Source organism: Oncorhynchus tshawytscha, linkage group LG08 (assembly GCF_018296145.1).
Source record: "Oncorhynchus tshawytscha isolate Ot180627B linkage group LG08, Otsh_v2.0, whole genome shotgun sequence".
Taxonomy (NCBI): domain Eukaryota; kingdom Metazoa; phylum Chordata; class Actinopteri; order Salmoniformes; family Salmonidae; genus Oncorhynchus; species Oncorhynchus tshawytscha.
This window is the reverse complement of record NC_056436.1, coordinates 12,534,613-12,546,807: the sequence shown is the minus strand read 5'-3', so window position 1 is coordinate 12,546,807 and position 12,195 is coordinate 12,534,613. Positions and strand designations below refer to the sequence as shown.

The following is a 12,195-nucleotide window of genomic DNA, read 5'->3' as shown; positions in this document are numbered from 1 at the left end:
GGTATAAGAGCTGAGATTATGAGATAATGTTATTACAACGGTATAATCACTGAGATACAACCATTTTATCACTATGGTAATAATTATATCCTGAATATTAACCTGATCATGGTGTAATGTCTGTAACTGCCAGTCTTATAGCCTCTCTATGGACAGTGGCATTTCATTTCATGTGTGAACTGAGAGTGGATCGTTGTCATCCAACCATAATGATTCCGAGAGGCTCTGTTACATTGAATCGGTTTTCATCACTTATAATGTCAGAGGTTTTAGGTACCTTATGTTCATATGGAAATGGAGTGTGGAGTGTGTGACGGTAGTTACTGAGTTGTTTGTGGAATTCAGTATCAGTCCTGTAGAGTTATTTTAATTGTGAATACTGTTACTGAAGATGAGTATATTGGGTTGTCACAACAACATTGGACCCAGTGGGTTGTCATAACACCATGTTGGGTTGTCACAACAACATCGGAACCAGAGGAGAGTCAGACAGAGAAAGTAAATATGACTCAGTGCAGAGATCCCTGTGTTGCTCAGTTTCTGAGCAGGCCACAGTGGGCCTGCAGTATGTATGTCTTACTGAGTCAATGTGATCCGAACAGTCAAGATGAGGAGAAAGGAATAGTGTGTGTGTGTGTGTGTCCATGGCTTGGTTTGGCAGGTAGGGAGAGTGCAGCAGCACGGTGTAGATGGAGAGTGTGAGATGGGAGGAGCTTGTCTCTGAAGGAAGCAGTCTGCTCCTAAAGCCCAGGTGGCAGTTCAGCTCCTTAACACTATAAACACTCTCATAATGACCTATAACTATTGTTACAAACACATATCATGGCCATTCATCATAAGGCTGTCCCTGACCAAAACAAATATTGGTTTACCTAGAGTCATCTGTTCTTTCAACCAATCAGGACCAACCAATTGGTCAACATTTTTAAGTGTGTATTTTTCCCTATATAGACACACACTATGTGTTTTAATCAAATCAACTATATGTAGGCTACTGAGTTTGTCTGATGCTTAAATAATTAAGACACATACATGACTCAAGAGGGATCCAGAGATCAAGATAGCCCGTTGAAAATTAAACTGTTCTGGACCCTCTTCCTGCTGCTGTTACTGGCCTTCGCAGATTCTGCAGTTACACTCTAATTAGGCTACACCAGGGGTCGGCAACCTTTTCCATTTGGAGTACCAGTTTATCTTACCATTTCTACTGATCTGCGTGCCAGTTATGGTTTTTATATGCACATTTTCGTGGAAGAGTTTAATTTAATTTATAAAAAAGTCTTAGTATCTCAAAATCATTATCATGTGGTTAATCAAAATTCTCAAAGTAACTTCTATTACCATTGCCAACCTATTACCATTGCCAACTATATAAAAATATGCCTACATAAATAAAGCCAACAAGTAAAAAATATCATATAAATCACATTGGCTACACATGGACTGTCGGCAAGGAACTTGAAACATTGTATCAACTATTAACTTGGGTCTGGCCTGAAGCTCTTGCTAGCCTATTTCATGACTTTTACACCAGATCAGAGCATGACATTTCCCCCCCCCCCTTTCACACTGAGTAGTTACTGAAAGAGACCTGGAAAGATTTTTCAAATAGGCTACGTTGAGGAACTATTGTCATTCTCAATGGATGTAAAAACAGACTTTGTTTACTTGCTGTTTGAGGTGAAGAAATCATTACTTTGAGAAGTTCCACAAGGGATTGTGAGTTAAGACGATCAGAAATACTATCAGATCCCCAGATGGGCACATTTATAGGTCTACATTTGCACACAGGCTAGGTAGCCTAGGCCTACTTCTATGTGTAATCAGGTGCGAGTCCTCACTCAACATTGACAGGAGCACTGCAAACAAACAACAATGAATAAATTGACATCTCCTAAATGGAATGAAATAAACCAAAACGTTTTCCTCAAATCAAATCAAACTTTATTTGTCACATGCGCCGAATAAGTGTAGACCTTACTGTGAAATGCTTACTTACAAGCCCTTAAACAACAGTGCAGTTCAAGAAGTGTAGCCTAGGTTGTGGCTCTGCAAACAACGTGTCCACTCCAACAATGAGAGTGGTAAAAGACTGGAAAAATTATATATTGAATGCATTAACAGAAATTACCATAACCAAACACAAACATTGTAGATTAGAAATTATGAGAATTAACGGTCAATTTACTACTGGTGCTACTGGTGTGCCATCCCATCTGTGGCCTCCACAATGGATTAGTACGCTGAGACAGGTGTGAATCAGACAGGTGACTCATGTACCATAAAATATACTGCTCGACATCTTGGTCTACCGACAGCCTATTGAACAAACAATCGACCAGTCGACTAAATGGGGTCAGACCTAATCATCGTCATCATGACTGTGTTCATAATACGTTACAGATTATGGTCTTAATAGAAAGTGTTAGGGCGTGCCATGTTTTCTTACTGCATTTTAAGCAGCCAGGTTTTGCTCGCTCAGAAGCTTTAGGTGACACAGCACATTGGACTGCTGCTTGGTCATGGCGCAGAGATGAAGCAACACATTGGGCTACTGCTTGGTCAGGGCGCACAGATAAAGCAGCACATTGGGCTGCTGCTTGGTCAGGGCGCAGAGATGAAGCAACACATTGGGCTGCTGCTTGGTCAGGGCGCAGAGATGAAGCAACACATTGGGCTGCTGCTTGGTCAGGGCGCAGAGATGAAGCAACACATTGGGCTGCTGCTTGGTCAGGGCGCAGAGATGAAGCAACACATTGGGCTGCTGCTTGGTCAGGGCGCAGAGATAAAGCAACACATTGGGCTACTGCTTGGTCAGGGCGCACAGATAAAGCAGCACATTGGGCTGCTGCTTGGTCAGGGCGCAGAGATAACGCAACACATTGGGCTGCTGCTTGGTCAGGGCGCACAGGTAAAGCAACACATTGGGCTACTGCTTGGTCAGGGCTCACAGATAAAGCAACACATTGGGCTACTGCTTGGTCAGGGCGCAGAGATTTGTCTTTTGTTCTGTCAGATCTGTCTGTCTGTCCATCCGTCCGTCCTTCCGTCTGTCTATCTATTTATCTATCTATCAATTACATTCCAATTTCAATTTAAGGAGCTTTATTGGCATGGGAAACATTGCCAAAGTAAGTGAAATATTGTTACGGTTTTCTAGTGGTGATGAAGGAGAGTCGGACCAAACTGCAGCGTGTCGATTTAGATTCATGTTTAATCAAACGAAGAAACACGAACACTACACAAAACAATAAACGTAATCGAAACCGAAACAGCCTATCTAGTGCAAACTAACCGAGAGTACACATAGGACACTAAGGACAATCACCCACGACAAACTCAAAGAATATGGCTGCCTAAATATGGTTCCCAATCAGAGACAACGATAAGCATCTGCCTCTGATTGAGAACCATTCCAGACAGCCATAGACTTTGCTAGATAACCCACTAAGCTACAATCCCAATACCACCACCAAAACCCCAAGACAAACACACCACAATTACAAAAACCCCATGCCACACCCTGGCCTGACCAAATACATAAAGATAAACACAAAATACTTTGACCAGGGCGTGACAGAACCCCCCTAAGGTGCGGACTCCCGAACGCACAACCTAAACCTGTAGGGGAGGGTCTGGGTGGGCATCTGTCCGCGGTGGCGGCTCTGGTGCTGGACGTGGACCCTACTCCATAATTGTCTTAGTCCACCTCCTTAGTGTCCCTTGAGTGGCGACCCTCGCCGCTAACCTTGGCCTAGGAAACCTAACAACGGGCCCCACTGGACTGAGGTAGCTCGGGACCGAGGGGAAGCTCGGGACCGAGGGGAAGCTCGGGACCGAGGGGAAGCTCGAGCGTGAGAGGAAGATCGGGAGTGAGAGGAAGCTCGGGAGTGAGAGGAAGCTCAGGAGTGAGAGGAAGCTGAGGCAGGTTGATGGATCTACCAGATCCTGGCTGGCTGGTGGTTCCGGCAGATCCTGGCTGACTGGCACTTCTGGCGGATCCTGGCTGACTGGTGGATCCTGGCAGACTGGCGGATCCTGGCTGACTGGTGGATCCTGGCTGACTGGCGGATCCTGGCAGACTGGCGGATCCTGGCAGACTGGCGGATCCTGGCAGACTGGCGGATCTAACTGATCCTGGCAGACTGGCGGATCCTGGCTGACTGGCAGATCCTGGCCGACTGGCAGATCCTGGCAGACTGGCGGATCCTGGCAGACTGGCGGATCCTGGCAGACTGGCGGATCCTGGCAGACTGGCGGATCTTGGCCGGTTGGCAGTTCTGGCGGATCCTGGCCGACTGGCGGATCCTGGCCGACTGGCGGATCCTGGTCGACTGGTGGATCCTGGTTGACTGGCAGTTCTGGCAGATCCCGGCTGACTGGCGGATCTGGAAGAGTCTGGTTGACTGGCAGATCTGGAAGAGTCTGGTTGACTGGCAGATCTGGTGGCGCTGGGCAGACCGGCGGCGCTGGGCAGACTGGCGGCGCTGGGCAGACTGGCGACGCTGGGCAGACTGGCGGTGCTGGGCAGACTGGCGGTGCTGGGCAGACTGGTGGCGCTGGGCAGACTGACGACGCTGGGCAGACTGGCGGTGCTGGGCAGACTGGCGGTGCTGGGCAGACTGACGACGCTGGGCAGACTGGCGACGCTGGGCAGACTGGCGGCGCTGGGCAGACTGACGACGCTGGGCAGACTGGCGGTGCTGGGCCGACTGGCGATGCTGGGCAGACTGGCGATGCTGGGCAGACTGACGGCACTGGGCAGACTGGCGACGCTGGGCAGACTGGGGGCACTGGCGGCGCTGGGCAGACTGGCGGCACTAGCTGCTCCATATAGGCTGACAGCTCTGGCGGCTTCTTACAGACTGACCGCTCTGGCGGCTCCGTGCTGGCTGGCAGCTCCTTGCAGACTGGCAGCTCCTTACAGACTGACAGCTCCTTGCAGACTGACAGCTCCTTGCAGACTGACAGCTCCGTGCAGACTGACAGCTCCGTGCAGACTGACAGCTCCGTGCAGACTGGCAGCTCCTTGCAGACTGGCAGCTCCTTGTGCAGACTGGCAGCTCCTTGCAGACTGGCAGCTCCATGCAGACTGGCTGCTCCATGCAGACTGGCTGCTCTATGCAGACTGACAGCTCTGGCTGCTTCATGCAGACTGACAGCTCTGGCTGCTCCATGTAGACTGGCTGCTTCATGCAGACTGGCAGCTCGGGCTGCTTCATGTAGACTGGCTGCTTCATGCAGACTGGCAGCTCTGGCTGCGCTGAACAGGCGGGAGACTCCTGCAGCGCTGTGTCGGAGGAAGGCTCTGGCTGCGCTGAACAGGCGGGAGACTCCGGCAGCGCTGTAGAGGAGGAAGGCTCTGGCTGCGCTGAACAGGCGGGAGGCTCCGGCAGCGCTGTACAGGAGAAAGGCTCTGGCTGCGCTAAACAGGCGGGAGACTCCAGCAGCGCAGGAGAGGAGAAAAGCGCTGGCTGCGCTGAACAGGCGAGGCACACTGAAGGCCTGGTGCGTGGTGCTGGAACTGGTGGTACTGGATCGAGGACACGCACAGGAAGCCTGGTGCGGGGAGCTGCTACCGGAGGACTGGAGTGTGAAGGTGGCACAGGATGGGCTAGACCGTGAAGGCGTACTGGAGATCTTGAGAGCAGTGTTGGCACAGGACGTGCAAGGCTAGGGATGTGCACAGGAGGCCTGGTGCGTGAGGCTGGCACCAACTTCACCAGCCGACTAACACGCACCTCAGGAAGAGTATGGAGCGCTAACCCAGGTGCCATCAAATCCCCAACACGTTCCGTCGGGCGAATTCCATGCAAAAGCACCAACACAGCAACTCCCTCATTTCTCTCTCCTCCAATTTCCCCATGAACTCCTTCACAGTCTCTGTTTCGCTCACCTCCAACACCGGCTCTGGTTCTGGTCTCCTCCTCGGCTCCTCACGATAAACAGGGAGAGTTGGCTCAGGTCTGACTCCTGACTCTGCCACACTCTCCCTGAGCCCCCAATACATTTTTGGGGCTGATTCTCAGGCTTCCATCCGCTACGCCGTGCTGCCTCCTCATATCTGCGCCTCTCAGCTTTCGCCGCCTCCAGTTCTTCCTTGGGGCGGCGATATTCTCCAGGCTGATCCCAGGGTCCTTTACCGTCCAGTTCTTCCTCCCATGTCCATTTCTCCAGGTGGTGCAGCCTCTCCCACTGCAGCTGCTGCTGCTCCTGCTGCTGCTGCCTGTTAACACGCTGCTTGGTCCGTTGGTGGTGGGTGATTCTGTTACGGTTTTCTAGTGGTGATGAAGGAGAGTCGGACCAAACTGCAGCGTGTCGATTTAGATTCATGTTTAATCAAACGAAGAAACACGAACACTACACAAAACAATAAACGTAATCGAAACCGAAACAGCCTATCTAGTGCAAACTAACCGAGAGTACACATAGGACACTAAGGACAATCACCCACGACAAACTCAAAGAATATGGCTGCCTAAATATGGTTCCCAATCAGAGACAACAATAAGCACCTGCCTCTGATTGAGAACCATTCCAGACAGCCATAGACTTTGCTAGATAACCCACTAAGCTACAATCCCAATACCACCACCAAAACCCCAAGACAAACACACCACAATTACAAAAACCCCATGCCACACCCTGGCCTGACCAAATACATAAAGATAAACACAAAATACTTTGACCAGGGCGTGACAAATATATAATAAACAAAAGTGAAATAAACAATACAAAATGAACAATAACCATTACACTCACAAAAGTTCCAAAATAGTAAAGACATTTTAAGTGCCATATTATGTATATATACAGTGTTGTAATGATGTGCAAATATTTAAAGTACAAAAGGGAAAATAAATACACATAAATATAGGTTGTACTTACAATGGTGTTTGTTCTTCACTGGTTGCTTTTTTCTTGAGGCAACAGGCCACAAATCTTGCTGCTGTGATGGCACACTGTGTTTTTTCACCCAGTAGATATGGGAGTTTATCAAATTTGGATTTGTTTTTTAATTCTTTGTGGGACTGTGTGTCTCTAATATGGTCATACATTTGGCAGGAGGTTAGGAAGTGCAGCTCAGTTTCCACCTCATTTTGTGGGCAGAGCCTGGTCTGTCTACGGTGGCCTTTCTCAATAGTAAGGCTATGCTCACTGAGTCTGTACATACTAGTCAAAGATTTCCTTCGTTTTGGGTCAGTCACAGTGGTCAGGTATTCTGCCACTGTGTACTCTCTGTTTAGGGCCAAATAGCATTCTAGTTTGCTTCCTTTTAGGTGGTTGTAGAATTGAACGTCTCTTTTCTGTATTTTGATCATTAGCGGTATCGTTCTAATTCTGATCTGCATTATTTGGTGTTTTCCCGCTTAAACTGAGAGATTTTTCAATTTGGTGTTTGTCCCATTTTGTGAATTATTGGCTGGTGAGTGGACCCCAGACCTCACAACCATAAAGGGCAATAGGTTCAAATGAAATAAAATTTTATATGCGAGTGTAGCGAAATGCTTGTGCTTCTAGTTCCGGCCGTGCAGTAATATCTAACAAGTAATTTTAGCCAGATCTTAATTGGTATGTCAAATTTTACGTTCCTTTTGATGGCATAGAAGGCCGTTCTTGCCTTGTCTCACAGATCGTTCACAGCTTTGTGGAAGTTACCCGTGGCGCTGATGTTTAGGCCAAGATACAGTGCTCTAGGGCAACGGTGTCTAGATGGAATTTGTATTCCTGGTCCTGGCAACTGGACCTTTTTTTGGAACACCATTATTTTGTCTTGCTGAGATTTACTATCAGGGCCAAGGTCTGGAATCTGTGCAGAGGATCTAGGTGCTGCTGTAGGCCCTCCTAGGTTGGGGACAGAAGCACCAGATTATCAACAAACAGTAGACATTTGACTTCAAATTCTAGTAGGGTGAGGCCAGGGGATGCAGCTGTTCTAGTGCCCTCGCCAATTTGTTGATATATATGTTGAAGAGGGTGGGGCTTAAGCTGCATCTCTGTCTCACCCCCCGGCCCTGTGAAAAGAAATGTGTGTGTTTTTTGCCAATTTTAACCACACACTTGTTGTTTGTGTACATGGATTTTATTTGATTTATTATTTGATTTTTTTTAACCTTTATTTAACTAGGCAAGTCAGTTAAGAACAAATTCTTATTTTCAATGACGGCCTAGGAACAGTGGGTTAACTTCCTGTTCAGGGGCAGAATGACAGATTTGTACCTTGTCAGCTCAGGGTTTGCAACCTTCCGGTTACTAGTCCAACGCTCTAACCACTAGGTTAGAAGCAGCTGTGTAATGCTAGGGCAAAAAAACAAAACGTGCACCCAGGGGGCCCCGGGACAGTGTTTGGAAAACCCTGCTCTACTGAAACCTACTGCTACTGTACGAGGGATTCAAATCTCAATTCTTATCAGATCATCTGTCAATCAGTTTATCAAATCTCAAATCTAAACCTTTCTCGTCCGATAAGCAAAGCCATTCTGAATGGATTATAATAGATCCCGTGGTGGGTGCCTGAAAGATCCCCTTTTCAATATTGATTCTGAATGTAACAAAATTCCCATAACATTAGCGAGGATGAATTTATGATGGAAAGTGCTGTCTCTTTCAGTTTGAACTTTCACTCTGCAGTCACGCTTTTCCCATAGTGTCCATTTCCTCTCACATTACCAAGCACTCTTCCACTGATTTACTGTTTTATGACAGTGTGTGTGCGTGTGTGCGTGTGCATGTGTGTCTGTGTGTGTTATAGCAGAGAGGAGGGGGCTTGACATGTGACTTTGTTTGTCACTTAAACCCAGGATGGGCTTGATGGTTTACCTTGTGACTCAGTAGTAGAATGCCATTCTGGAAATGTGTGCTTCATGTTACCAGTCAAATAGTTGAATTTAATTTCTATATTTTAGTGGTTCATGTTGTGGTTAGGATACTGGTAGTCACGGAGGAATACTAGCATCTACAAGTCTTTCAGTGGATTCTGTCTCTGAAGCAAACAAAATAGCACAAAAAACAGTGGAGACCTTAATTTTCACGTGTGTGTGTTTGTGTGTGTGTGTGTGTGTGTGTGTGTGTGTGTGTGTGTGTGTGTGTGTGTGCCTGCCTGCCTGTTGTGCCCCACACAGTCACAGCCAATTGCATACTGTCATACTGTCATCCTGTCATGCTATGTGTCGAGTTGGGAAACGAAACAGCTCAGCCTTCCAATAAAATTCCTACAAAGCGCCGAGCTTAATTAATTAAACCTTTGATTTCCAGTCAAATTTCTTTGATTATTCTGTGTTTCATAAAGTAGATTGCTCTGTCATCAGTCAGTCAGACTTCCCTCAGCTCTGATAATACATTAGTTAGTATGCCCATCTAGGGTTAAATGGACCCATGCTCTGATTTAGCACTGAATCACACCGCCTCAGGAACGGGCACCAAGCCACCTCAGAGGCTCTGAGGCACATGCACCATCTTTACAGCTGCGGAGGAGCTTCTTCTGTTCTCACCATAGCTCTGTCTGTAGCCAGCCAGCAAACTGTTTGGTCTGGACCCCAGCCTGTAGCCAGCCAGCAAGCTGTTCGGTCTGGACCCCAGCCTGTAGCCAGCCAGCAAGCTGTTCGGTCTGGACCCCAGCCTGTAGCCAGCCAGCAAGCTGTTCGGTCTGGACACCAGCCTGTAGCTAGCCAGCAAGCTGTTCGGTCGTGACCCCAGCCTGTAGCTAGCCAGCAAGCTGTTCGGCCTGGACCTCAGCCTGTAGCTAGCCAGCAAGCTGTTCAGTCATGACCCCAGCCTGTAGCTAGCCAGCAAGCTGTTCGGCCTGGACCTCAGCCTGTAGCTAGCCAGCAAGCTGTTCGGTCTGGACCCCAGCCTGTAGCTAGCCAGCAAGCTGTTGGGTCTGGACCCCAGCCTGTAGCTAGCCAGCAAGCTGTTTGGTCTGGACCTCAGCCTGTAGCTAGCCAGCTCTCTGCTCTCTTTTCTCCTCAACACAAGGACTGGGGGAGAATGAATGTCTTGTGTTTCTAGGATTTCCATATTGAGAGATTATAGGCAATTATAATGAGATAATGAGCCTTTATTAATCTACAGTGGGTCTATAATTGGTAACAGTATTTGCTATGTTCAAACAATGTTCAATGTCTAAGTCTTTTATTCATTTCTCTGTTGAATTAAGATGTTGTCTCTTCTCTTTCCTAGCGTAAACCACCTCTAGAGGTCACCGACCTTTTCGAGGACATCAAAGATGGGGTGAAACTGTTAGCTCTATTGGAGGTGCTGTCTGGACAGAGACTGGTAAAGGAACTACGAATTCACAGCCAGTAATCACACTGTAGCTGTGTGTTATACAGGCCTATTCGTCAGTCAGTGCTACTCTTGTACATTGCTGGTTGTTGTATACAGTATGTATTTGTGTTGAACTTTCTTGCTGTTTTTAATGTGGGTGCTCTGGTTGGTAAGATTTACATTATATTTACAGTATTACTTATGGGAAATATATTTGACCTTCACTTGAACCCTCCTTCCTCTTCTCCCAGCCGTGTGAGCAGGGCCGCCAGTTGAAGAGGATCCACTGGGTATCCAACATCGGCACCGCCCTCAGGTTCCTAGAAGGCAGGAAGGTAAGCACACCCTCATAGTGACAACTAAGTCGTTTTCTGAAGTATTTTGTCATAGCTTGAGTTTAAAGTGAAAAAGTATTTCCCTTTCTGATTTTCTATATTGTTGCATATTTTTGATACTGAATGTTATCAGATCTTCAACCAAAACCTAATATTATATGAAGGTACCAGAGTTTATATTTATTAGGATCCCCATTAGCCGACGCCAATGGCGACAGCTAGTCTTAGCATTTGCCCCGTTACACTCAATAAATCTGGTTGTGCCACCTTTAGCTGTAATGACTGCAACCAAATGCTTCCTGTAGTTGTTGATCAGACTCTCATATCGCCGTGGAGGAATTTTGGCCCACTCTTCCATGTAGAACAGCTTTAACTCAGCGGGATTTGTGGGTTTTCAAGCATGAACTGCTCCTTTCAAATCCTGCCACAACATCTCAATTGGGATTAGGTCTGGACTTTGACTAGGCTATTGCAAATCCTCAAATGTGTTACTTTTAAGCCATTTTCATGTAGACTTGATTGTGTGTTTTGGATCATTGTCTTGCTGCATGACCCAGATGCGTTTCAGCTTCAGCTCACAGACAGATGGCCTCCGTTAGAATTCTCTGATACAGAGCAGAATTCATGGTTCCTTCTATTAACCTTTCTAGCGCAGGCGTTCCGCTAGCGACCCACCTCGACAACATCGAAATTGCAGAGCGCGAAATTCAAACTACAGAAATATAAATATTTAACATTCATGAAAATACATGTGTAATAAATACATCAAAATAAAGCTTTACTTCTTGTTAATCCAGCCGCTGTGTCAGATTTCAAAAAGGCTTTATGGTAAAAGCAAACCATGTGATTATCTGAGGACAGCGCCCCGCATACAAAACCATGAAAAACATTTTTCAACCAGGCAGGTGCGACACGAAAGTCAGAAATAGCGATATAATAAATGCCTTACCTTTTAAGATCTTCTTCTGTTGGCACTCCAATAGGTCCCAGTTACATCACAAATGGTCCTTTTGTTCGATAAAGTCCTTCTTTATATTCATAAAAACTCAGTTTAGCTGGTGGGCATCAGTCAATAATCCACCGGTTTCCCTCCTTCAAAATGCATACAAAATGAATCCCAAACGTTACCAATAAACTTATCCAAACAAGTCAAACAATATTTATAATCAAACATTAGGTACCCTAATATGTAAATAAACGATCAAATTTAAGACGGAGAATAGTATGTTCATTAGCGAAGATAAATAACAAAGAACGCGCTTTCCTCCACGCGCATGGAAACACTACAGCGAAGCCACTTAAAAACTACAACTTCTATCTTATTTTTCCAAAAACCAGCCTGAAACTCTTTATAAAGACTGTTGACATCTAGTTGAAGCCCTAGGAACTGCAATCTGGGAGGTTTTTGCCTTATAATAAATGTGACAGCCATTGAAAACAGTGGTAGGCTGAATTTTTTTGGGGGGGATGGTTTGTCCTTGGGGTTTCGCCATCCATATCAGTTCTGTTATACTCACAGACATTATTTTAACAGTTTTAGAAACGTTAGAGTGTTTTCCATCCAAATCGACCAATTATATGCATATCCTAGCTT

At 46.6% G+C, this 12,195-nt stretch overlaps 1 protein-coding gene across 5 annotated transcripts in view; it reads left to right on the top strand.

Annotated features, from left to right (window-relative positions):
* LOC112255798 (nesprin-1) overlaps positions 1 to 12,195 on the top strand; it is a 171,557-nt gene that overhangs the window by 24,187 nt on the left and 135,175 nt on the right. For all 5 annotated transcript variants that reach the window (XM_042325231.1, XM_042325233.1, XM_042325232.1 and 2 more), the window contains exons 3-4: positions 10,180 to 10,275; positions 10,518 to 10,601. In XM_042325231.1, coding sequence (XP_042181165.1) covers positions 10,180 to 10,275; positions 10,518 to 10,601 — 180 coding nt within the window. The remainder of the gene's footprint in view (positions 1 to 10,179; positions 10,276 to 10,517; positions 10,602 to 12,195) is intronic.